General features: G+C 45.1%; 1 protein-coding gene across 2 annotated transcripts in view; it reads right to left on the bottom strand.

The window, feature by feature from the left end:
• ACVR1B (activin A receptor type 1B) overlaps positions 1-19891 on the bottom strand; it is a 35528-nt gene extending 15637 nt beyond the window's left edge. Inside the window, exons 1-4 of one of the 2 annotated variants that reach the window (XM_059403165.1) lie at positions 19747-19836; positions 18338-18486; positions 2288-2527; positions 1221-1469 (exon numbers count right to left, since the gene is read on the bottom strand). In XM_059403165.1, coding sequence (XP_059259148.1) covers positions 1221-1469; positions 2288-2462 — 424 coding nt within the window. In that variant the 5' untranslated portion in view covers positions 2463-2527; positions 18338-18486; positions 19747-19836. Of the gene's footprint in view, positions 1-1220; positions 1470-2287; positions 2528-18337; positions 18487-19746 lie in introns of both variants that reach the window. The other variant, XM_059403164.1, reaches the window with a different exon arrangement.
• Positions 19892-26587: the final 6696 nt, after the last annotated feature.

Below are 26587 nucleotides of genomic sequence, written 5' to 3'. Positions count from 1 at the left end.
CTCCAGAGGACTAAGTGACGACAGTGGACCTTCATTAGCTTTGGCTAGTTCTGATCTCCAAAAGAACTCAGAAAACCTGAGCTACCCTCCTGTGAAAGCAAATTAAGTCGCAGAGTCAGTCAGGCAGTTCTAACCACTGCCCTACCTCTTTCAGCAAAGAACAAGACATGTATTTTCTCTCTTCCTAAAAATATGCAGCTTTTAAATATATCCATCATTTTGGCACTCTCTACTGCAGAGCTTAATAAAGGCAAAACCACTGAAATTCAGGAGATGTCACAGCTCAAAGTATTCCTTGTGTTCAAGGAGGAATGTCTGGCCATGACTGATGGCATAATTTCCCTATGGAACAATAGTCTTTGTCACACGGCAAGGAAACATACGTAAACACACACAAAATTCTCACAATATAATTCTGTATGTTTTAGCCAGAATGGCAATAGAGTCCTTTGCAGATGATTTTTTTTTTTTTAACAAGGACAAAATACCACCATCACTAAAATGACTGTCTTCATAAAAACACTCTTCGGTACTCCTTTCACATCTAATAGCTAGCTGAGCTATGCCCTGAGACCTGAGCAACCCCAGTCCCTTTATCCTGAGTTCCGGGCTCCCACCAAGGTCCAGGGTTAGGTTCAATTTCCTCATCTAAGAAAGACTTGGTTACCAACAGGCCGTGCAGGAAACAAATGGTACTGATCCCATGCTGTCAGCCCAGGCTGCCTTTACGTAACCCCCACCAAAAAACCCTTGGGCAACTGGTACAAGTCAATGATTCACCAAACCCCAGCTCTCAGCTTTACTCAGTGTCCTTAAACTCCCCTTGTGGTTGCTCAGAGATCAATGATTAGCTATCACCACCTCACAGAAACTCGACACACTCCTGTTTCTCCAAAGGGGCCCTTCCATTGAGCACTCCACTGCTCAGCTGGAACCAGGTGAATTTTAATAGATGCACAGTTATAAGACTTGAAGAGAGGCGGGGTTTCTGGAATGGAGAGTTTTGCAGTTGACCTTTGGAATCCCAGGGAATGAAAGCTTTTCTGTGGGCCCATTATCTTATTATATATCAGACTCCAAAAGAAGGGGAATTAGGAAGCCAAATGCTTTCATGCTGGCAGAGACAAGCACAGGGCCCAGCCTTCTTCATAAACGGTCTATCCCGCTGGGAACCAGTGACGAAGACCAACCACAGACATAATCACTGAAGGACTTGGTACCTGAGCCAGACCCTGATGTGGAGAGATCGTAGACAAGATCCTGGAGCGTCTTGTCTTTGGAGAGACACATCTCGCATGAGGGATCTTCCATGTCCAGTCTCTGGCGGTTGTGATAGACACGCTGATGATAGTTAATGACAAGGAAAACAATGATGATGATGAGAAACAGGAGGAACACTGGGCCAGCAATAATGCCCACCAGCTCCACAGGGCCCCACATGGAAGGGTGCTCAGACTCCTTGAGGTGACCTGGGTCAAGTAAGAGAGGAGAGGGAAAGAACACAGTAAAAAAAGGGGAAAGCTCTGGCCTTATCTGTCCCCAACACCTCCCTCCACGTGAAAAATGCCCTTTCCCTCTGCCTGTGTTCAAGGTGCCCTTGACCTCCCTGGTCTTACCCGGCTGTCTATCTGCCCGGTGCTCTCAGATGCAATCCTCTCGAATGGAGGAGCCCTTTCCAACAGTCCGACTCACAATCCACTCTCTCATCCGCAGCATTTCATGGGACTATCCTGCCTCAGTGCCCCAGACAGAGGCCAGCTTCTGCTCTTCCACTCGTAACAGCTGCTTTAAGCCCTGCAGCTTTAAGTCTCTCCTCTTCTGCTCTCCCAGTAATGCCTTCTATATGGTACACTTGCAAAGGAGTGCCAGCTAATAACACTCCTCAGCCGTGACTGCTGTCCTTCTTTTCCAGCTCAGGTCTCTCTTTCCATCTTGCCATCACTCTTGGCCCGCAGCCGCCTTCACAGAGCTCAGGGGTTGTCTCCATACCTTCCCGTGGGGATCCCTGCCTGGCTCTCCCATTCCTCACCAGCTGCCCACAGCTGCTCAGCCAGCAGCCAAAACGCGGCTTTCCCTTTTGGGACTACGCTGACCATCTGCCTACCCCCAACCTCTTGTCCACAGACCTGACTGGGGAGGAATCCCACCCCCTTGTCACCCTGGAGAACATCTAAAAGGTACCTTCACCTATGGCCAAACAAAGGGATTGGGAAAGAGCAAAGGATGAGATGATGGGGGTGCCCTGCCTCCAGGATGAGCCAATAGTCCAACAAGGTTGTCCACTCACCACTGGGCACCCGCAGGTCAATCTTGTTGCAGAAGTCAGTATAGCAGCAGTGGGTGTTGCGGAGGTCCTCAGAGCTCAGGCAGTAGAAGGGCTTCCCGGCAGGGACCAGCTCCACTTTGGGGATGCAGGTACGCACGTGGTGCTCCATGCCATCCAGGTTGAAAATGGAAACCATGCAGGCCCCATCTGTCTCACACGTGTAGTTGGCCTGGAGGCAGCTGGTACATGCACACTGCAGAGCTGCAGGATTGGGGAGTACGCTGACATTAATGGGGAGATCTCCTCCTAGGTCCTTTTCCAGACTTAGCATATAACCCTTTAGCACACCTGATGTTCCCAAATAAGGAGCTTTTATACAGACAGGGCACGAAAGATGACACCATCAATGGGAGCAACAACTTTTCACCTGCTTATTCAGCTCAGAAACCCAGCTTCCAAGCTCCACCATTTTCTTCTAAGTGCCCTATCTAATGCCCATGAGAAACAGAGAAACCACCTCTTGAACTCTGTCTTAGACTCATTATACATTATTCTGTAGCTGGGAATGAAGTTTTCCTTTAAATATAGATCCCTGAGGAGAGAGGAAGGCACCTACCCCTTGGAGAAGATGACACCACCTCCTGCCCCAACCCTACATCCTCCATCCAAAGCCACACAGGCTCCCTCACTTGATGGTGGCTCATCATTCCATCCCCTTTCTCCGGCACCAGGCAGGCCTACAGTTTTCTGAATGCAGCATGCTCTCACACATTCTTTTGCTGCAGTGCTTTTTTCCCTGGCTACTTCTCACAAATCCTTTAAGATTCAGCCTGACCATCACTTCTCGTGAAAAGCTTCCCACCCACTAGTCCAATATCCTTCTTCTCCCTTTGGTCCATGGCAGGTGCACCTCTCACAAGGGGTGAAAAGAATAACCTCCAACGAGGATAATATTAATGCTTACCTCAAAGAGTTACTGGGAGGATCAAACGAGCTGATGCATAAAAAGTGTTCAAAATTAAACCTACTCTGGAAGGTCCCTGGATATCACTTGAAAATCTTATATATGTATGTAAAATATATACATATATATAAAATATATGAATATATGTAAATATATTTTACACACACACACGCACACACACACGTGTGCCCCCCAAATAGGCAGTGTGTACAATCATGTCTGGGACTAATGAGTTCTGCTGGGTGTGTTTTATACATAAGTGTGCACTATTGACAGGAAATTACTGTAAATGAATTTGGCGCCTCTGAAAGCCAGTTCAGCAGCCCTGGAATCTGAAATCCTTTATTTATCCATCTAACAAGAATAGCACAGACAGCAGCAGTTGGTTCTCCCCAACACTGTCTCCCATGAGCCTAACCCAGCCCTGACCTCTCGGAACAGGCAGGAGCGCGGCTGGGACACTTGGGCTGGGACTCGGTGCTGAATGAAGCATACGCCCATAGGGAAATGGAGGGGGCAGCCCACCCAAGTCCCACACTGGACACTCATTGACTACTATCTGGATACCGAGTGGGAATATATTCAAACCAAGCCCCCTAGAGAAGAGACGTTTATGACCAATCCCATGAAAACCTAGCCTGTTGTAACTCACCCCTTCAGGCTGTAAACAGTCTATCTTTGTCTCTTCCTGCAAGACACTGGAAGGCATCTCTCGGCTTTTCAGTTCCAAAGACAGATTCTAAATATCTCCGTGCCCAAGCCCCCTTCCTCAAGCTCTATAAATGATGCAATCTCTGGCCATTCCCACGCCTGGAAACAAAGGGGAGCGCACACTGACAGGTACGAGGCCGCTGCGGGGCTTCACGTAAGGCCTTTGATCAGAGCCCTTTCTTCTGGGAGAAATTCCAAAACACGCAGCTACCTGCTGAAGGGTGAGGGTAGTGTTCTATTTTAAGGGCAGGAAGTTTAAAGCAGGTCCCTTTAGACTAGAATCCAAATCATAAAAGCAATTTTTAAAAATAAGTTCTTCCTAAACTTCGATTCCAACCCTTTTTAGACACAAGAAAGACAAAGAAACCTCCTCATTTCCCCCCAAATACCTCTTTTTGCTCCCTCTTTTATTCTTCTTGCTAACTTAAATTTACTTCTGCATCCTTCTTAATACTCGAGCCAAACCTTTTACTCACACTGGAGTCCTGACCAGCCATCCAAGGAAGCTGACGCCCCTCCCCTCTGTGTCACGGAGGACATGGAGGCACAAAGGGGTTCCCCATGGAGCACACACCTCTCAGTACATGTGCCCTGACATCCAGCAAAGAGAACAGCACTGGGGCTATTTTGGGAAGCAAGAAGGGAAAACGAACAACTCCAAGAGGGCTATTCTGAGCATAGCGGGACACACAGGCCAGACCTGTAGCCGCCTTTTAAGAAGGAAAAAAACAAAACAAAAACAAAAAAGCTCACTTCAGAGTCTGTCAATTAGCAGACAGGAGAGCCGAGAGTCTCTGATTCCAGATACTTATTCTCCCTTCGTTGGTTCATGGCCTCTTTCACAGTGATTCATTCTGGAGAACGAACACACCCACACGTGGCTCATTATTTTTGGGAAGTACTTAAACAATCTTGGTGTAAGACAGGAAAGAACAAAAGTGGTGAAATCTATGTGAGACGGGATGAAGAACGGAACTGGGAGCAGGGCCATGTGGGTTTGTGATAAGGAATTAGGCAAGTCCCTGAATCTATCTGGGCCTCAGCCGCCTAACCAGAAAATACCATTTATCTTACAGAGATGGTATGAAGATTAGCCAAACATCCGCTAAGTGCTATGAGTGTTCGGAGAAGGACTCTTTCTGCACACATCTGGGTACCTCTATATATTTTACAGAGTGAGGGAGAAGTCTGCAACAGATATATCTTTAAGATAACCATCACCACTCCCACACCCTTGAAAAGGCTTCAGTTACTTAACACGCGAGCTACAGTGGGGTTATGATGGCAGGAGTACGTCAGAAAGACCCAAGGCTCAAATACCAGCTCTAACACCAATCACCCGACCTTGCGCAAGTTAGTAGCCTTCCTGCACCCCGGTTTCATAATCTGTAAAGTGGGACTGTTAATAATCGCTTTACAGGGGCGCCTGGGTGGCTCAGTGGGTTGAAGCCTCTGCCTTCAGCTCAGGTCATGATCCCAGGGTCCTGGGATCGAGCCCCGCATCGGGCTCTCTGCTCAGTGCGGAGCCTGCTTCCTCCTCTCTCTCTGCCTGCCTCTCTGCCTACTTGTGATCTCTCTCTGTGTGAAATAAATAAAATCTTTAAAAAAAAAAATAATCGCTTTACAGGACTATGCAAGAACCATACGAAATAATACATTTTAAAAAGAGCTCAGCAAGTAGGTGCTCAATCAACTTTACTCTCTCCTCTAAATGTAAGACTCAAACATAAACAGACACACACTCAGGCACGCACACATACAATGTCTCTTTAACCACTAATTAGGAAGTGGCAAGTTACAGTAAGACCACAGCAAGTGCAGCAAGAAACTGCTATGCTAGCCTCAGCTCTTCCAGGAACTAGCCGTGTGGCACTGGGCAAGTCACTTAACCTCTCTGAACCTCATTTTCCTCACGATTAATCAAAAAGAAGGCAACGAACTAAATGACCTCTAAAATCCTCCAGCTGAAATCTGAATCCAGTTTGTTTTTAAATTCACATTGTTTGGATCACTGATCCAACACTGGGAAGTTCTGCTTTAAATTTTATATACTCTCTCCTGAACTTTAAAGACAGACATTAGGGCTAGTCTTCTGTTAATATTCATTTATCAAAATAAGTAATAAAGTTATAAAAACATCTGAATTTACTATAAATGTACTAGTTCACTTAATCAGCAACCTAACCATGATTTCTTTGAAAAGTTAAATCTGGACTAATGAGTGCTAATAGCCCTTTATAATCTACTTCGTAGTCACTCACCAGGTTAAATCAGTCTACAAACACACACACAATATATATATACCTAAAACTCTCTGTATTCCACAACCAAGGAGTTATGTAGTAGAAATAACACAATTTGGAAAACCAATCACAGAGGAGTAACAAAATCACTTGAGACACAATCAAGTTAAAAAGTGGTCAGAACGAGGAGGCACCTTGGTGGCTCAGTTGTTTCAGCGCCCAACTGTTGATTTCGGCTCAAGTCAAGATCTCGGAGTTGTGGGATGGAGCATCTCAGAGTTGTGGGATGGAGCATCACGTCAGGCTCCCTGCTGGGGGTGTGGAGTCTGTTTAGGATTCTCTCAGCCTATCCCCCCACTAAAAAAAGGGGCCCAGAACAAATTTCTCACTAGCACAGCATTTTGTTATTAACAAGTCAGTCAAACCTTAACTAAAAACAAACCACCTAAGCAGGATTTGAATGTGGCTCCAAAATATGATCAGAAGGTGGTCTGTGGTAGGATAAAGATGCAAAATTGATTCATGAGAGAGTCTGTGTTTCGAAGAAGACCAATAAGTCCCAACTTGGACAGCGTCTGTCTAGCTACACTTTATGGAGGCACTGAGGTGGTTAGGTCTCAGCAAGGACAACCCCACTACAGGCAGGGCACTGGGGCTGGGTCCTCTCTCTCTCTGACCCACTGGGAGGACACTTAGCAAGGGTGTGGCTCATGGGAATTCACAAGAGCCACCATACAGGCATAGGCTCCTGGCCACTCAGCCCACTATTCTGCCCCAGAACACATCTCCAGGGGACTGGGTGTAGGACAGCACAGGGTGGTGGCCCAACCTTGGAAGGTAAGAGGCAAACCACAAAACATCCACATCTGTCCTGGTAGATAAAGACCCACAGATGTTCTAAAACATCTTAAAGCTACAGTATTTATGACTTGTAGCTTACATTAATCGCCCATTGGGGATATAAAGCTTCACTGATTTTGTACCAGAATGGGGCACTGTCCTGTTCAGGTATGCTAAACCTGCCTCTTCCAAAGCTCACTGGGTCACCTTCTAGGTCTGCAGTATCCACAATGAACTGCCCAAACCAGCTTGCGCAGCCCTTCCCCTTCACAACTTTCTGCCTCTCAGCCCTCCTCCTTCCAGATGACAGCCTCCATCAGACAGGCCAAACTGATAAGAATAGCCTATTACAAGGCATGATTATTTTAATTAGTCTTCCTTGGACCTTATCCAAACCCTCTACAGCTTCCTTAGGATAGAATAAAGACTTCAACTCTGAGTCCGAAGAGCCAAAATGGTCTTGGAGAAAAAAAAAAAGAACAAAGTTGGACGACTCACACTTCCTGATTTCAAAACTTACTACAAAGCTACAGCAATCAAAACAGGGTGATACTGGCATTAAACACAGACACATAAATCAATGCAACAGAAATGAGTCCATAAACCAACCTATACATTTCTGATTGACTGATTTTTGACAAGAATTTCGAGACTGTTCAGGGGGGAAGGCCTAGTTTTCAACAAACGGTCCTAGACAATTGGATATGCAGATGTGAAAGAATGAAGTTGACCCTTACTTCACACCACATGTAAAAGTGAACTCAACGGATCAACAGTCTAAATATACAAGTTATAACTTATATTTTAAAACTTCAAATTAGAAAATAGGGGTAAAGCTTTATGACTTTGGATTTAGCAATGGTATTTAGATAGCATACCAAAAGCACAAGGGACAAAAGAAAAATAAGCGGGTCTTCAACAAAATTAAAACCTCCCACGCCTCAGTGGACAGTATGAGAGAATACAAAGAAGAGGAGAGAATATCTGCAAGCCACATATCTAATAATGGCCTAGCACTCGGAATACATAAAGAACTCATAACTCAACAACACAAAACAATTAAAAATGGGCAAAGGCCTTGAGACATTTCTCCAAAAAAGATACACAAATGACCAACAAGCACATGAAAAAATGCCCAACATTATCTCAAATGCAAATGAATTTTAAATGCAGAGTCAAATCAAAACCACAATGAGACACCACTCACACCCACTAGGAAGTTCTTAAGAAAAAGAAAAATACCCAGCGTTAGTGAAGACTTGGAAAACAGGAACCCTCATACATTGCCAGTATACCACTGATCATAAAATGTTTCGCTGCTGCAAAACATAGTTGATGGATCCCCCATAAACTGAATGTTGAATTACCGTATTACCCAACAATTCCACTTTAGGTATACATTCAAAAGACTGAAAACAAGTGTTCAAACAAAAACTTGTACATGAATGTTCATAATAGTACTATTTATATAGTCAAAAGGTAGAAACAAACCAAATGTCTACCAAATAATGAATGGAAAAACAAAATGTGGTATATTCATACAATGGAGTATTATTTGGCCATAAAAATGAATAAACTATTGATACACACTACAATATGAATGAACTTTGAAAACATGACCTTTTTATTTTTTTTTTTAAGATTTTACTTATTTGACAGAGACACAGTGAGAAGGGAACACAAGCAGGGCAAGTGGGAGAGGGGGAAGCTGACTTCCCGCCAAGCAGGGAGCCTGATGAGGAGCTGGGTCCCAGGACCCTGGAATCATGAGCTGAGCCAAAGGTAGACGCTTAATGACTGAGCCACCCAGGTGCCCCTAAAAACACTGTGTAAGTGAAAGCAGCCACATACTGTATGATTCCATTTATATTAAATATCCAGAAAACACATTAGTGGTTGTCAGGAGCTGGGTAGTAGAGTGGGAGGGAGGATGGGAAGTTACTGCTTAACAGGTTACCAGGTTTCTTCTGGGGTAAAGAAAAAGTTCTAGAACCAGACAGTGGTGATAACATTATGAAGGTATTTAACACCACTAACTGTCCATTTTAAAATGGCTAAAATGATAAATTTTCTGTTATCTGTGTTTTACCACAATATTAAAAATACCACACCTTTCAAAAACAGTATGTATAATATAATACCAATTATGAAACAAAAACATCTAAACACCTCACACATGCATAGGGGGAAAAAAAAACCCTCTGGATGCCTGGCTCAGTTGGTCTAGCACATGACTCTTGATCTCGGGGTCATAAGTCTGAGCCCCAGGTTGGGTGCAGAGATTACATAAATACATACATAAATGGGGGGGGAACCCTGGAGGTCTAGCGTTCTTTAGACTGTATTCTTCCTGAATCCCCGTGCTCTCCAAGATGTCCAGGAATCTTTAAGCTCTATAAGGGGGGAGCCACTGCCCTGTGCTGCTTCGCCATTTTCTCACTGGTGTCTAGCACAGTGCCTGGTAGATAGCACTGGGTTTAATACATCTCAGCCTAGTAACTGGAGAGGGAAGGGGGCTCTGCCAGAGTGGCTTTTATCTGCTATACATATATTTCTATTGTTTATTCTTTTTTTTTTTTAAGATTTTAATTTATTTATTTGAGAGAGAGATCACTAGCAGGGAGGAGAAGGAGAAGCAGGCTCCCTGTTAAGCCCGAAGTGGGGCTCGATCCCTGGACTCTGGGATCATGACCCGAGCTGAAAGCAGATGCTCAACTGACTAAGCCACCTAGGTGCCACTCTACTTTTGTATTCTTTAAAGAGTTGCACTGCTTTAAAAACAAAGAAAAAAGGTAACTACTGATCTAGACAGCTACCAAAATGTTTAGGAAAATCCTGAATCAGGTTAAAAAATGGGATGTGTCAGGGCGCCTGGATGGCTCAGTGGGTTAAAAGCCTCTGCCTTCAGCTCAGGTCATGATCCCAGGGTCCTGGGATCGAGCCCCACATCGGGCTCTCTGCTCAGCAGGGATCCTGCTGCCCCCCCCCCCACCCCCGCCTGCCTCTCTGCCTACCCGTGATCTCTGTTAAGTAAATACATACATAAAATCTTTAAAAAAAAAAATGGTAGGTATCTGCCACTAAACTGTTACAAAACAGAGGTCATGTTTGGTTCCCCTGATAGGGGTGAGGGGGGACAGTAACTGGAAACTGACAATGTGCCAGGAGCCAAACCTCTAACCTAAGTAGAAACATCACGTAATGTTGAAGTAAAGCAATCAGATGCTACTGGTTGGTTAAAAAAAAAAAGACCCAAGTTACATTTTCACCCTTCACAATCATCAAAATTAGATTTTATTTTATTTAATATTTTAAAAACACATTAAAACCAAACCAAACCAAACCTCTCAAGTATCCAAAAGCCAAAATAAAGTCAAGTTTTACATGTGTAGTTGGGTGGTACCTAAAAAACCAAAGAATGTACTGGTAAAACACACTTATGAAAAACATGTAAGTGACTTAATAAAGGAAGCTGTTTGTATGAGGAGGGAAAAAACCCAGAGACTTAACAATAAGACACTTGATAAGCTTGGTATTTAATTCCAATCTGGGAAAAGGTCTCGGAATGGGGTTTGCATAAGAGAAAGGTGTTTGAAAAGCCAGCTCCACACTATCTATTCTACCAACTGCCTTTCTGACATTCTACTTGGAGACAAACCCAACCCCAGAGAGCTGTTTAAACAAGTTCACCCTTAAGCCTCAGGTCTAGAGAATGAAAGCTTTGTTCTCACTCAAAAGAGACGTTTGATGTTTATGCTAAGGAGACCTGTCATTGCAACTTAATTTATGGCTGACTGTAAATACCTGAATATCTTAGCAAGGGCCCACCTGCTGCCCAGGAGAATGTCAAGGTAAAACTGGAATGAGTGGTGCCTTACTACAGAGGGTGCCCAGTGTTCCCAGGACCTAAGTGTATGGACTGAGCAGTCATATTCAGACTATCTAGGAGTAACTTGGTATTTCTCCTTTACTTACAGTTTATAATGAACATGTAAAATCATTCTGCTTTTTCTCTTTGTTGTATTAAAAAAGACATATTTGTGGCTCATTAGGACAGGGGAGGATGTTTATGAGTGGTATTTTATATTTGCTTCCTGACCTATTTACCATCCTAAGGATGAGTGGAGAAGAGACAGTGTACGTCACAGTTTTGAGTGAGAAGAGGAATAGGAATGGTTTCAGGCAACTGGGACAATGAAGGAGAAAAAAAATCAGCCAGGGCTGAGAATAAAACTAATGAGGCTGAGATCAAGTGCATTTGGCTGGAATAAAATGGGTAGGTGGTAGAATAAAACAAAGATGAAAGCGGTGAGGTAGGAAGAGAGCTAATCATGTTCCAAGTAACTCATAAATGTTTGTAGCGTTTTGAGTGACAAGGATTAAAAACTCCATATAGAGGAGAGACTAAAAGTACAGCAGGACAGAACTGGAACTACTTACCGGGGATATTGCTGGGAGGATGAAAAAGAACTGAATGAATTCAATTAAACAACTTATTAAGTACTTAAAATGTGCAAGGCTCTGGGACAGGACAAAGCCATAGAAAGAATAAGCCAGTTCTGAGCATCCACTTTTAGGGGGCAGAGGCTGGGAGAGTGGGAGGAGCAGATGGACCAAAGAGAAGAGCGGAGAGGATGGAACCATGGACCACGGGAAGGCAAGAAGACAAAGACGGTCCCACACAGAGGATGGTCACTTTGGCTAAGAAGACAAGGCTGAGGCCAAGCAAAACACAAGGCATATTAGGTCCATGGTGAATGATCAGATGCAAGGTCCCAGCCAGAGACAAGGATAGTAAGAGAGACGAGACCAGACCAGACGCAACATGATGCCAGGCTAAGGGGTCTGGGGTTGATCCTGGAGGCCACATAAAAGCACTGGAATCATGAGACGCAGGGCATACCCTCCAACATTAAATCCAGCAACACAATGGATGACAAGTGGGAGACTAGAAACAGAGGCTGGTTAGAAAATTACTTTCACAGTCCTCACAGGATATGGTAGAGTACAGGATTTACAGCACATGCTTTGGGAGTCTGACAGACGTCTAGCCCACCACTGAACCTCACCGTGCCCCAGTACTTCATCTGTAAAATGGGGATAAGACTGCTCAAAGCAGATGCACAGAATAACTGTCCTTGGCATCATACCTGAGTATTTAGTAAGTGTTTAGATGCCTTTATTACTATTGTCATCCACTGCATGAGAAGGGTCTAAACTCTTCCTAGTCTTGTGGTTGTTTCAACAAAAAGAAGAAAAGTCCATTTGTGTGTAAATTTCTTTTTTTTTTTTTTTAAAGATTATTTATTTATTTGAAAGAGAGAGAGATCATAAGCAGGCAGAGAAGCAGGCGGGGTTGGTGGGGGGGGCGCGGGGAGCCGACTCCTTGCTGAGCAGAGAGCCCAATGCGAGGCTCGATCCCAGGACCCTGAGATCATGACCTGAGCCAAAGGCAGAGGCTTTAACCCACTGAGCCACCCAGGCGTCCCGTGTGTAAACTTCTTAAGGGCAGGGACAGACTCTTTCCTCAGTAACTCTCTCACCATTCAGCTTGCTCCTGGATGTTAGAAATGAACACAATTCAATCTTATGGACCACAATTATAAAATGTAATATACAAATGTACACCAGGACAACACATGAAGATCTAGGGTAAGGCAGGTTCACCACAACTACTTAATAAAAAAAAGATACACTTCAGTTCAGATTCCCCCGCTCAAACACTGTAACCACCTAAAAAAAACTTATCTCCAAAGTACCCAGAATCTCTCTCCTCCACTCACTCACAACTATCTAGGAAAAGGGAACTGGCAGTAGGTGAAGGCCACATGTAGTCAAAGGACTTTTCATATGCAAGGTCCATCAACAGCATGGCTGGGTACCAGGTCTCAAGTCTCCCTGAGCCTATCTTGGGTAGTTAGTTCCCTTCTTGCTTTCCTTCTCCTCACATATCCATCTGAGCCAACACACACACACACACACACACACACACACACACACTCTTGGGTAGTTTGTTCCCTTCTTGCTTTCCTTCTCCTCACATATCCATCTGAGCCAACACACACACACACACACACACACACACACACACACACTCACTCACTCACTTTAAAAAACACCACTTATTTACTATCTCAGTTTCTACAGGTCAGAAGTCCAGGCCCAGTGTGACTGGTGCTGGCCAGGGCTGCCTTCTCCTCCAAGGCTCGGACCTCTTTCAAGCTCGCTGGTTGTTGGCAAACTCCACTACCTTGTAGATGGAAGACTGAGGTCCTCTTTTGCCTCCTTGCTGACAGCCAGGGACCACTCTCAGTTCTCAGAGCTGGCCCGCAGTTCTAGCCACGTGGCCCCCGTGGGCAGGTCACACACGGATATTTACTTCTTCCAAACCAGCTGGAGCATTTCTGACTTCCTCTTCTGCAATCAGCTGTGAAAACTGCTTTCAAAGAGCTACCTACTTAGGTCTATCCCCTTAGCTGAAGACCGATTGATTTGGGACCTTCATCACATCTGCAAAATCCCTCCAAGGCATGCCTAGATTGGTGTTTAATAATAGGAAGGTGGTATAATCCAAAGGCAGGAGGAACTCCTGGGGGGAGGGAGCAGAGGGTGGATGGTGGTAGAAAGAATCACCTTATATTTTATTTATTGCCTATTTAACCTGCCAGAAAGTAAGCTTCACGAAGGAAGACCTTTGATGTCCTTTTGCCTACTGTTGTATCTCTAGCACCTACGACAGTACCTGGCACATAGTAGGTGCTCAATAAATATGTGTTAAAGGAATCTTTAGATCACTATATATCTACTTAGATCACTACACATCTATAGATCACTAACACCACTATATATACATACCTATATATATTTACTTCAGGTAACTATATTTACAGGCTAGAAATGGGACCTCTCTCTATATTCAAATTCTGGTTCAGTGAAACGATTCAGGAATCCTTGGAATTCCATATAATTTTATCCCTGCCACAATGATTTGTATGGCTTTAACAAAATACAGGTGATCCTCATTTTTCACAGATTCCATTTTCATTAAAGTTTATCTGTAACCCCAAAATCAATACTCTCAGTGCTTTCATAGTCATTCACAGACATGTGCAGAGTGGTAAAAAATGTTAGTCCCCAATGCACATGTCCCCAGCTGATGGTGAACAAAAGGACAATGCTCTGCCTTCTTGTTTCAGCTTTCATACTGTAAGTATATGTTCTTTTCATAGTATACTCTGTGCGATGCTTCTCACTTTTTTTACACTTTCCTGTTGGTGGGTGGAAATTTTGCTGTTCAAAATGGCCCCTGAAGGGCACCTGGGTAGCTCAGGCGTTGAGCGTCTGCCTTCAGCTCTGGTCATGGTCCTGGGATCAAGCCCTACATCCAGCTCCCTGCTCAGCAGGAGGCCTGCTTCCCCCTCTCCCACTCCCACTGCACTCGCTCTTACTGTCTCTCTCTCTGTCAAGTAAATAAAATCTTCAAAAACAAAATAAAATGGCCCCTAAGAATAGTGCTAAAATGCTCTCCAATATTCCCAAGCTCAAAGAGACAGTGATGTGTCTGGCAGAGTAAAATACATGTTATCAGGTAAGTGTCATTCAGGCTTGCACTATAGTGCTGTTGGCCTTAAGTTCAAAGTTAATTAAGCAAACAATATATATTAAATAAGGTGTCTTTAACCAGAAACACACACATGGCAGGGTTAGGTACTGATCTGTCAATGAAAAGGTGGTGACCACTGGCTCACAGGAACCTAACACCATCTTTCCCCTAGGAGCAGTGGTTCAGTATTTGCTAATCCAGTGTTCCAGGCAACTTTATAGACCATAAGTACCACGAATAATGACACCTGACTATATTAGCCTCATTTTACAGATGAAACAATAAAGATGAGAGAGATGTGAAATTTTAGCTCTCAGCACACTGTAGCACATCATTCTGTTTTATTTTCTCCAGAGCACTTAAGACTGAGAATTGTGTTTACTTATTTATCTTCAGTCTGAGCCACTGCTACTCTAAGTTCCATGACAGTTAGGGACTTAGGGATTTTTTGCCCATCTCATTCTCTCAGGGTTATTTCCCCAAGCCAAGAATCATTCCAGGCACATACCCAACCTAATGAATAGAGAAATCTCCTACATGCAATTCTACAAATATCAGGAGTGACTGACACTTTAAAGGGAAGGGCAGTTACTTTCATTATGTTAAAATCAAAATATTTAGTAAGACAAATGCAGGCTTAGGATGAAGTGGAGAGAGAAGAAAGAAACTGAAAAGATCCCCAGAGCTGCCTGAGGTGGCACTGTCTCCAAAACCCAGACAGCAGGTCAGATGGTCTGGGACGCAAACTCCACGGCTCAACCAAATGCTGGCAGCTCTACTGAGGAAGGGAAAGAGAGATACACTCTGAAATAGTATTTTTGCTTGGTGTTACATTTATCCTTGATGGAGAAGCCGGCAGGGAGAGACTAGGCTGGAGCAGGGATGGTACCTCCGGATCCCAAGCTCAGGTTAAGCCACGTGTGCAAGAGACACTGAGAGCAAAAGCCTGGAGCACGTAGGTAGGTATCTGAACCTGGTCACGAGAGGCGGCATCTACCGAGGGGGAGAAATGCAGATCAGACTGCGGGTCTGAGGAGCCCATTCCTTCAAAGGCTTCAGCATTCCCAGTCCGGGCAGAACTGATGGGCTACGGATGCCAGCAGCACTTCCAGCGTCAGAGGGATGGATGAGAAAGAGTACTCTAGGATTTCCTTTTCATAAACACAGAGAGGAAAATGAGATAAGACCCTCTTACATCAACTCCTACTGTAACAGACAAATAACACAAGAATTCAAGACAAAGAGGCGGGATTCCAGAATTAATGTTCACCGCTGCCCCGAGCAAAAATTGAACAGTAAACAATAAGGATTTCGAAATTAAAACAAAAGAGCCACTTTGGTATTCTTTAACCTTCAAAAATAAAGAAGATCTAAAGCACCATGAACTGAGAATTCCATTCCACCTCAACACCCTTTACTCCTGAGTTATTATGAGAGCAGACTGCAACGCAATTCAACTCCTGTTCCAAAATGCAACAAGCAACTTCGACAGGACATGCCGAAAGCAGCAACACGGCTCCTCGGCTCCTCGCTTACTGATTCATATTTTGGTAGCAAGGTTACAATTAGCTCACCGGTGGAGAATAAACCTATTTATAACACGGCAGTCCACCTGAAAGACACAATCATCTAAAAAGGTTTTTAGAGGAAAATGAAGTGCAGTTTCTTCCTGTGCTGATTGCAGATTCCCAAGGTCCTTTCGGATGAAGTCCTCAGTCTAACCTTCCTGTGTTCACAGGCACCATTCCAGCCACCTCTCAGCCTCCATGTTCTTATGTAACATTTACATAGTGCCATAAACATACTCAGAGTTGCGTAAGAATTAAAACGTTGCCAAACCAATAAAACCTAAAGCAGGTCACTCCCTCCAGACTGTCTTTGATTAGCACAGGTACGCTGCCCGGTCTACGATGTAAGAGCCTGTCAAAAGACAGAAATTAACTTGAGGAAATCTGAAACGGTCTACAAAAAAATGCACAAATCAGAAGAAATTAACCACACTGTGGCCTGTGGTGCTTCTATCAATCCCAAGAGTATGTTATTCCACTCCATAAGATAAAAAGTAACCCAACATTGCTTGTTCCCTGAAGTCAGAAACTGTGTCTAAAAATACCTCCCAGCCAACTGGCTATCAGTAAGTTAGTCTCACAAATGTCCCAGTAAGAACTGCACAGGCTATTTCCTTACTGTACAGAGGGAAAACTGAGGCAGTCACAGAAAGGTTAAGCAAGTGACTTGTTCAAGGACAACCTGTTAAGGGAGCAAAGTTCTGGGGCTGAGATCTGGCTTCCTCCTTCCATCTGGCTCCAACCTTTAACCAGAGTTGCCATTTTATTATGTTTTAATCACATTTGTTCCGGGAACTCTTTTAACAAAATCAACCAGAGATTCTCTTTCTCTCTACAAGAGTTCACTTTTACTGTACTTCAAATCCATGTCCACTCAACAAAATTATAAGACTTGGCCTAAAATTATATTTTTAAGTCTGTTCACAGAAATCCAAAATGTTCCTTTCAGAACCTCAAACGTCTCCCTCATTCCTTTTGTCTTAAGAAATTTATGCCATGTTCTCCCACTATTAACTAATGCAACTTTACATTTTTAAATACTGATGTGAAAATCCCAAAGTGAGACCTTAAAACCAGTTATATTTATCAAATGGATGCTGCCTCTAACATGGCACTCATTCTTCTTGTCACTGGCCTTTTACTAAGCTGCAGCTAATGCACTAATAGGAACACCTATCCCTTGCTGCCCTCATGTCATGCCCAAGTACCAGCTATCAGAGCTGCCTGGCTCATTCATTCCTTCAGCTCACCTAGAGGAGTACAGAGAGGAAGCTCAGGGGAGGAAAGCAATCAACTTCTTGTTAATCCCACAGCCTCTATTTTCCCAGAACTGACGTTTGACTTTAAGCCTTTTGCAACAGTGGTCTCTGTAGCATGCACTATTGGCAACTACATGTGTCCCGGAAAAAACTGTAGCGTCTGGCCAAGAAGTTTAAAGGCCTTCGAGAATGTTTGCTGGACACACAACCTAATTTCCAATTTACCAAAAAAAGAAACTAACTCCCTATTATGCCCACCCATCCTCACCCTAACAAACATCCATTTTAGGAAGGTTACAAAAAATGAACTCTGCCCTATTCAGAACCAGCTGGATTACCAATTAAACATTCTTAACTAGGCTCACCACAAGAAAAACCCCAGACACTACACCCAATCAACAGGGAAATCGCTGTTAAAAAACCTAACTATATTGGGACAGTATAAAAAATCCTAAGGAAAGAATGTAAAGATTTATTCAGACACATAGAAAATGACAAACCTGATGGCTGAGTCTCCTTATTTACTATCCTACTAGAGAAATAACATTATGTTACACATTCCAAAAACATGGCCCATAATAAGGCCCAGCAGACATTATTCACGAAAAGCATGATCTTACCCCAACTGTCAGTCCCTGTTCGTAGACCTTCACCATGTTTATCAGACCCACCGGCATATTACCCATGCACAGAGCAGCAAGACCCAGGAACACACACGAGGTGCTTAACAGAAGCATTAGCCAGTGAACAAAGACCCCACTGCACAGGCTACACCACTGGGAACAAATATCAAAGCTGGAGATAATGAACTTGTTTTTGAGACTCCAAAGTAGGATGATGTCTTTTCTTGTTTGTCTGGTTTATTAAAGAAGCCTGAACCCACCTGAGAATCATTATTTTTAGTGGAGAGGAGAGCCACAGAACACACACTTGATCTCCCATAGCTGGAAGGTTAGGGGCTGCTGAGAAGTCAAAGCCCAGGCTTTGTACATCGGGAGCGAATACAATCCTGATCGTCTCTCCCAGATCCATCTGTGGGTCAATAATCACTTCAATATAACTGCCAAATATAACCTTCATCTTCTCCCCCAATGCCAAGACACATTTCAGAGGAGACTATTAAATTAAATATTTTAGGGTTTCATGTGCTCTTCTTAGCCCCCAAAACCTCATAAACAACACACCCAGTCGAGTGTCCCACAGAGAGGTACCCACCTCTATAGTGAGAAGGGTGGGGGTGGTGTCAGGGAGCAGAAGGCTGTGGGGGCTGGAAGGTAAGGGGTGTGTGAGGGTGGGGGAGTGCGTGGGGGGCAGGGCTGGAAAAAGGGATCGTGTGGGAAGGTAAATAAGTACTGACCAAGGGCCGGGAAGTGGGTCCAGTGGTGGGATCTTTAAATAATCTTGGGGGTTGGAGGGAGGTTCTAGGATTTCACCTGAAAGGCAGCCACAAAGTGATTAACTGAATGGGCCCCCTGGGGTGGGGTGGGGGAAGCGAGGTGGAAAGCAAATACACCTAGATGCAGATTAACCGTTCTGGAACCAGGTTTCCTAGGGTTAGAGAGATTCCAAAGCCAAGTTCCAAAAACGTTTAGGGGCCTGTGGGTCTCGCTTCCTCCAAACAGCTTCCACAGGGCATGTGTATGGGGGGGGGGGGTTCTGCCCCATTGAACTCAAAGGGGCTGCGCGAAGGGGAAATGTGACTCCCTTTCCCAGAACATTAGGGAGGAAGCAGAGGGAAGGAAAGAGACACCCCAAATGCAGGTCCTGAAGGAAAGGTTAGAGACCCCTTCCCCTGTCACCTGAGGTGCGCAAGGGCTCGCAACATCAGGATACCTCAGAGAAGCAAACACCCATCGCCTGAACCCCTCAATCTTGGCGGGAGAAAAGGCACCCTTCAAGAGCATCTGGAGGGAGGGTATGAAGACCCCCACCCCTGGACATGCTGAATGGCAGAAGCACGGACCTCCGAATCTCAGGGAAGGGAGCCCGCACTCCCCACTATGGAACAAGGGGGTGCTGGGAGTGCGATCCTGAGAGCTCCCCGAATCCAGTTCCGCCTGGAAGACGGCTCGGGTCCCCAGGGGCCCCGCGTGAGCTCGGTCCCGGCGGGGCAGCCGCACCTCGGAGGTCTGGGGACGCCGACCGCGGGTCACCCCGACTCCTCCGCGCCCCCCACCCGGCCATATTGTGCGCGTGGGGAGGGGGCGCGCTGTAGCCAGGGGCCGCGGCTCGAGGCCTCGCCCTCGCCCGGCTCTCTCCATCCCGGCCTCCGCCCCCCGGCCCGGGACTCACCCTGGATCCCCCGGGGCCCGGACCCGCCGCTGCCGGCAAGCAGGAGGACGACAAGGGGGAAGAAGGAGGAGGCTCTGGCCGACTCCGCCATAGTAACCACCGCCGCCGCCGCCGCCGCCGCCGCCGCCGCCGCAGCCCAGCAGCGCCCAGCGCGCGCGCGCGCGCCCCCGGCGCCTCCCCTCCTCCCTCAGCCCCGCTCCCGCCTCCCTCTCCTCCTCCCGGCGCCGGCACGTGCGCTCCCGGCCGAGCCGGCGCCGCGGCCGCCGCGCGCGTCCCCGAAGGGCGGGGCCGGGTGCGCGCGGGCGCCCGCCTTAAAGGGGAGTGTCCCTGTTAAAGGGGTGGGAGGGGCTCGAGCCTCGGCCACCTCACGGGTGGGTGCCGAGCTCTCCGCTGAGAGGCCCGGGTCTGACACGCGGCCCCCACCCTGGCCTGCACCTCGCCCTGCGCACAGTTATCAGCACCCACCCCCCTCCTCCGCATCGAATGCCATACGGGTCGCGTGCGTGTGTTTCTGTTCCCTCCATCCCCACTGCTTCGCCTCAAGCCCCCATCACGTCTCACGTCCTGCCGGGGTCCTCGCAACCCGCCTCCCTGTCCCGCGCGGCAGCCTGCGGCAACCTGTGTGATCACATCCTGGGGTGCCCCTTTGCAGAACAGAGTCAGGTTTTTAATGCTAGCGCTCAGTCTTGGGGAGGGTGCTGCGGGAGGCACTCCCATTCTGCTGTTTACCTTTCGGTAAACAGTTTGACATTATATATCAAATGCCTTAAAATATCCATACCCATGGGCTGGTATTATTCCTTGTCTGTCTTCCAAGAAATAATAGAGATGAGGACCAATATGTATGAAAAATGTTAACAGCTGCATGTTTATCATCATAAAAAAGCTGGACCCTTAAGGAGGCAGTAATAGAAGACAAATAAATGATGGCCCATCCATGGGATGGAGCATTATTTAGTAATTAAAAATTAAATGTATAAAAACCAATAAGGTGAGATGTTTGTGAGATAATGTTAAATGAGCAAGCAAAATACCAAACTATTTACAGTATTATTCTAATTTTGTTGATAATATATAACTGTATGGGGAAAAGACTGGAAAGGAATTACCCAATATTATCAGTAGTTATTGCCAGGATTTTTTTTTTTTTTTTTTTTTTTACTTTTCCTTAAAACACTTCAATGTTTTCTAAATATTTTACAGATGAACAAGTATTACTTTCAAATTTAGAAAAAAGTACTTAAAGAAGGCTAACTGGGGGCGCCTGGGTGGTTCAGTGGGCTAAGCCTCTGACTTCAGCTCAGGTCATGATTCCAGGGTCCTGAGATAGAGCCCCACATTAGGCCCTCTGCTCAGCAGGGAGCCTGCTTCCCCTCCTTTCTCTGCCTGCCTCTCTGCCTACTTGTGATCTCTGTCTGTCAAATAAATAAATAAAATCTTTAAAAACAAATAAAATAAAAAAGTTTAACTGAATCAATTGCCCATATCTTTTTGAAAAGAGTTTGCTTTCTTTAGCTTGAGAAACAGTTTTAGATCTTGAGGAGGTCAGAGTCTTTAGAACCAGAGCTCTGGATCTGAATTTTCCCTTTCTTACTAACTGGTATGAATGCCTGGGCAAGTTTCTTTAACCTCTCTAAGTACAGTGCATCATCATCCAAGACCTAGGGGTGGAGAGGATGACCAGAGGTGGGGAGCAACATTTCCCAAATGGAACCCTCATCCTCTAAGTTGTTACAAATCTGAAGAACACCCATCCTCTCATCCAGAAAAAAAAACATGACTGCAGCCACACTCCTCAGACAACTCACACACAAACACACAGGTGCAAAGTCACGCAGAGATGCAGTCTATGAGCTGGTCAGTAGCTGCATGAGTAAACCCCTTATTTTTATACTGCTCTCCCTCATCACCCCAAAATGGTCACCCCCCGAGTCCATCTAACTGGTCTCTCAAACTCTGTCCCACCCATTCTTACGGTGCCCAGCTGCTGGGTTATGCACAGTGCTGGGTTACTGTCTTAGTTTCCTAGGGCTGCCTTAACAAAGTTCCACACACTGCTTGGCTTAAAATAACAGAAATTTATTCTCTCACAGTTCTGGAGGCTAGAAATCTGAAACCAGGGTGTCAGCAGGCCCATGCTCTCTCTCTCAAGCCTCTGGGGAAGAATCCTTCCTTGTCTCTTCTGGCTTCTGATGGTTCCCAGAATCCTTGGTGTTGCCTATCTTGCGGAAGCATAATTTCATTCTCTGCCTCCATCTTCACGTGGCCATCTTTTCTCCATGTATCTCTCTGTCCAAATTTCTCTCTTCCTATAAAGACACAAGTCACTGAATCAGGGCCAACCCCAATCCACTATGAGCTCAAGTAATTTTAATTTGATTATATCTGCAAAGATCCTGTTTCTAAATAAGATCACATTTATAGGTTATGGGTGGACCTGAATTCAGGGAAGACACTATTCAATTCAGTTACATTCACCAATCCCTGTGGTTGCTTTATTCCTCGACTGCAAGGTCAGCTGTGTACCTGAATATACAGCCTGGGAAACAGAACACTGGGGTGACAACCCCAAACCCAGCTCCACTGTCTCACTTGATAGCATTTGACTTTGGGCAAGGTATTTTGCCTCCCTAAGCCTCGATTCACTCATCTGCAAAACGGAGTTGATAATAGTTCTATCTCAGGGCACCTGGGTGGCTCAGGGGGTTAAGTGTTCAACTCTTGATTTCAGCTCAGGTCATGATCTCAGGGTCATGAGGTCGAGCCCTATGTCAGGCTCTGCATTCGGCAGGGAGTCTGCTTGAAGTTCTTTCCCTCTGCCCCTCTCCTTGTGCTCTCTCCCTCTCTCTCAAATAAATAAATCTTTTTTAAAAAAATAGTTCTATCTCATAGAGATGTTGCAAGGATATCATAGGTAAAGCAGTTAGCATAGCCTCTGACACATAGGAAGTGATATAAAAAGAATAGCTATTACGATATGACGATTTGACCTTTACCGCAATCCTGTGAAGTGGTTGAGGCATGTCGGTGTGTGTGCAATTTATAGGGGAGGCAGTTGAGACCCAAAGAAGGTGAGCAAGTTGCCCTAGCCCATGTATAATTAAGTGTTGAAGGAACAGCCCGCTGGTCCTGTGCTCCTTCAGCATCATAGCATCTCATGCATTCCCAGGGATTGGTCTCCGAGAGCCAGCTGAAGGTGTGGACATTAGACTGGATGGGTTGTGGGAGGGGTTAGTTATATCCTCACACCCTATTCCTGAGGGTTTGGTGCATCCCCTCAAATCAGGGCTTTCCTATGTAATGTGCCTACCTTCCCTTTTAGGTCCTGAGCCGAGCCCTAGGGCACTCAGTCTACTTGTGTCCTGCCCACAGCTTCTCTGTGTCCATTGGACACTTCTCAAAGTGTCCATTTCTGTTAAGCTCCTTAATTTTAGGACTGGACCCATATCACAGTCTACAAACTTCCTCTTTGCCTTGTTCTTCCCCTTTGTCATGGGATTCCCCAGAGCTTACTCCCCGGGCTCCAATGACTAGACTGTCCAGTGTTATGGCTGCCATCTTAGTCACAGTGCACCAAGACATTGCCATCTTAGGGGATCTGGCTCAGTTCGCCTTGATGAGCAGCAGACTTATTAATCTCAAGAAGGGAATAGCTCATCTTCATTCACCCGTTCTACAAGCATGCAGGGAGCACCTATGGTATACCGGGTGCACCATGTAAAAGAGAGATAAGTCATGGTCTTTGCCCTCATGGAACCTACAATAATAGAGGCAAGCTTTTTTTAAAAAGGCAACAACAGGGATGCCTGAGTGGCTCCACTGGTGAAGCTGCTGACTCTTGTTTTCAGCTCAGGTCATGATCTCAGAGTTCTGAGATTGAGGCCTGCATCAGGCCCTGCACTGAGCATGGAACCTGCTTACGATTCTCTCTCTCCTTCTGCCTTATGTCCTCCCCAACCTCCCTCCTCTTAAAAAAAAAAAAAAGGCAACAACATGTGTTTACGCTGTAACACACACCGGTAAAGGCTCAGTAGGGGCACTCAAGAGATATGGATGTCTCAACTCTTCAGGGACAAGCTGAAGAGGGCAGAAAGCTTTCACAGAGTGGCCATGCTATAGCTGACTCTTAGAAGATCAAAGAACATCCCCTAGGTAGACAGGCTGGTGTGGGGCAAGGGAAAGCAGGAGGTAGTTCCCGGCAGACAGAGCAGTACGAACAAGATACTGAAGTAAAATTGCCTGGCATTTAGAGGAAGCAGGAGCAACCTGGCAGCACAGAGGGTGAAGGGGGCATGGGGTGAAGGGGGTGCGGAGTGAAGGGGGCTGGTGCAGGGTAGACAGGCAGGTAACGTTGAAGAGATAGATGTGGACAGATATTTGGAAATGTTATTTTCTCCCGTTTTCTTGGCAGGTTCTAAGCATCAGGTTTTTGTTTTGTTTTTTGTTGTTTTTTTATAAATTCAATTACCATATAGCGTATTATTAGTTTCAGAGGTAGAGTTCAGTGATTCATCAGTTGCATGCAACCCCCAGGGATTCAAGAGATCAGGGGTTTCTAATGTGAGAAGGGATAAAATAAGATGAGGAACCAAGAATGTCTAGGATTTGAGGATTTGAAGCCTGATGCTTCAAGGGGATGATTACCTGAGTAGGTTCAGTGAAACATGGGGTAGAGGCCTAACCTCAGGGGGCTATAAGTGAATGGCAAGCAGAGGCTTAGAAAGACTGAGAGTCATCTGTTCTTTAGAAGAACTTGGCTGAGGGGCACCTGGGTGTCTCAGTCAGTTAAGCATCCAACTCCTGATTTCAGGACCAGGGTTGTATGTAAGGCGAGCCCCACATCTCTGAGTTCTGCTCTGGATGCTGGGTGTGGAGCATGGAGTCTGTTTAAGATTCTATTTCCTGGGGCACCTGGGTGGCTCAACTGGTTAAGCATCTGCCTTCATTTCGGGTCATGATCCCAGGGTCCTGGGATAGAGCTCCCTGCCCCATGGGGAGTCTGCCTCTCCCCCTCCATCTGCCTCTCCCCCAGCTCATGCTTTCTCTCATGTTCTCTCTCTCAAAAATTAATAAAATCTTGCTATGGTGAGTGCTGTGAAGTGTGTAAACCTGGTGATTCACATACCTGCACCCCGGGGGATAAAAATATATTATATGTTTATAAAAAATAAAAAATTTAAAAATTTAAAAAAAAAAATAAATAAATAAATAAAATCTTCAAAAAAATTTTTTTCTCTCCCTCTGACCCTCCCCCTTCTCAAATAGAAATATATACATACATACATACATACATACATACATAAAAGAACGTGGCTGTGACGGGACAGGGAGGTTTGAATTTCCTTCAGAACAATGGACCAGTTTCTTTAAGCAAACCTTCTGCTGAAGAAGCAACTCAAAATACTTAGAAAACTACCAAGGAAGTGAAGAATATTCCAGTCAAAAACTAAGAAACAAAAGAGAGGAAAGCAAAACTGCAAAGCTGGCTTTCACCTTGAGACCATTTGCATACCAGGTGAACTTGAACTTTGGTTTTCAAAGGCAAGCAGGATAGAGGGAACGGAAAACAAAGCCCAGGACTGCCCAAGGTGAGGAGTCTAATAAGCAACCATCTGCGCAAAGCTGTGACCCAGGATGGGTAATAATATACTAGGTTGAAGAATGAACTAGAAATAATTCACTCCTCCAGGAGATAGGAAAGGAAAATTACCGGACTTAAACCTTGGCTCTAAGTGAGAATGGGGGGAAATCTTCCCTGAGAATTCGCAACCACAAGTGGGCTTGCATGATTCAATTTCATTACAAATTCACTCTACCAGTGTGATCTGAAAAGCTATACACTATTTAGATTCAAATGGTCCTGGGCTGGTGTACCTTCTCAAAGTAACTGGAAGGAAGAAGAGCAGATCATCTCTAGACGAGCCCACCTTCAACTTGGGCTACAAGGAATTCTCACAGATAAAATTCCAAGAAATATAGTCTCTGTAGTCAAAAATCCAAAAACAACTAAAAAAGGCCTAGAGAAAAATCACAGTCAACTTAGATATCGTATACAATAGCTCCCCCTATCCACAGGGGATACGTTCCAAGACCCCCAGTGAAACTGGATAGTGACAAGCCCTTTATATACTATCTTTCCCTATCCATACATACATACCTATGATAAAGTTTAATTTACAAATTAGGCACAGTAAGGGAGTAACAACAATAACAATCAAGTAGAGCAATTGTAACACTATCCTGTAATAAAAGTTATGTAAATGTGATCTCTCAAAATATCCTATTGTGCTGTACTCACCCTTCTTGTGATAATGTGTGATGATAAAATGCTTACAAGATGCAATGAATGAGGTGAATGATGTAGGCATTGCAATGTAGTATTAGGCTTCTACTGACTTTCTGACAATATGTCAGAAGGAGAATCATCTGCTTCTGGACATGGTGGACCACAGGTAACTAAAACTGTGGAAAGCGAAATCACAGATAAGGGGGAGGGGGACTACTGGATTCATAGGAAATACCTTTCAAAAATGAAGGCTTGGGGCGCTTGGGTAGCTCGGCCCTGTAAGCGTCTGCCTTCAGCCCAGATAAGCCCAGAGTCCTGGGATAGAGCCCCACGTGGGGTTCCCTGTTCAATGGGGTGCCTGCTTCTACCCTCCCTCTCCCCCTGCTCATGTTTCTCTCTCTCTCTCTCTCAAATAAATAAGTGAAATCTTTTTAAAAAGACTAAATAAAAAATGTATAAGTTACATATGAATTCATGCATACTTTATTAATTGTCAGATATATGCTAATAACAGATTAAATAACTTCCAAATTAAGAGAAGGAAGAAAATAGAAT

This window comes from Mustela nigripes, chromosome 6 (genome assembly GCF_022355385.1).
Source record: "Mustela nigripes isolate SB6536 chromosome 6, MUSNIG.SB6536, whole genome shotgun sequence".
Taxonomy (NCBI): domain Eukaryota; kingdom Metazoa; phylum Chordata; class Mammalia; order Carnivora; family Mustelidae; genus Mustela; species Mustela nigripes.
Note: the sequence above shows the minus strand (reverse complement) of the source record. Positions and strands in the feature narration are given on the sequence as shown.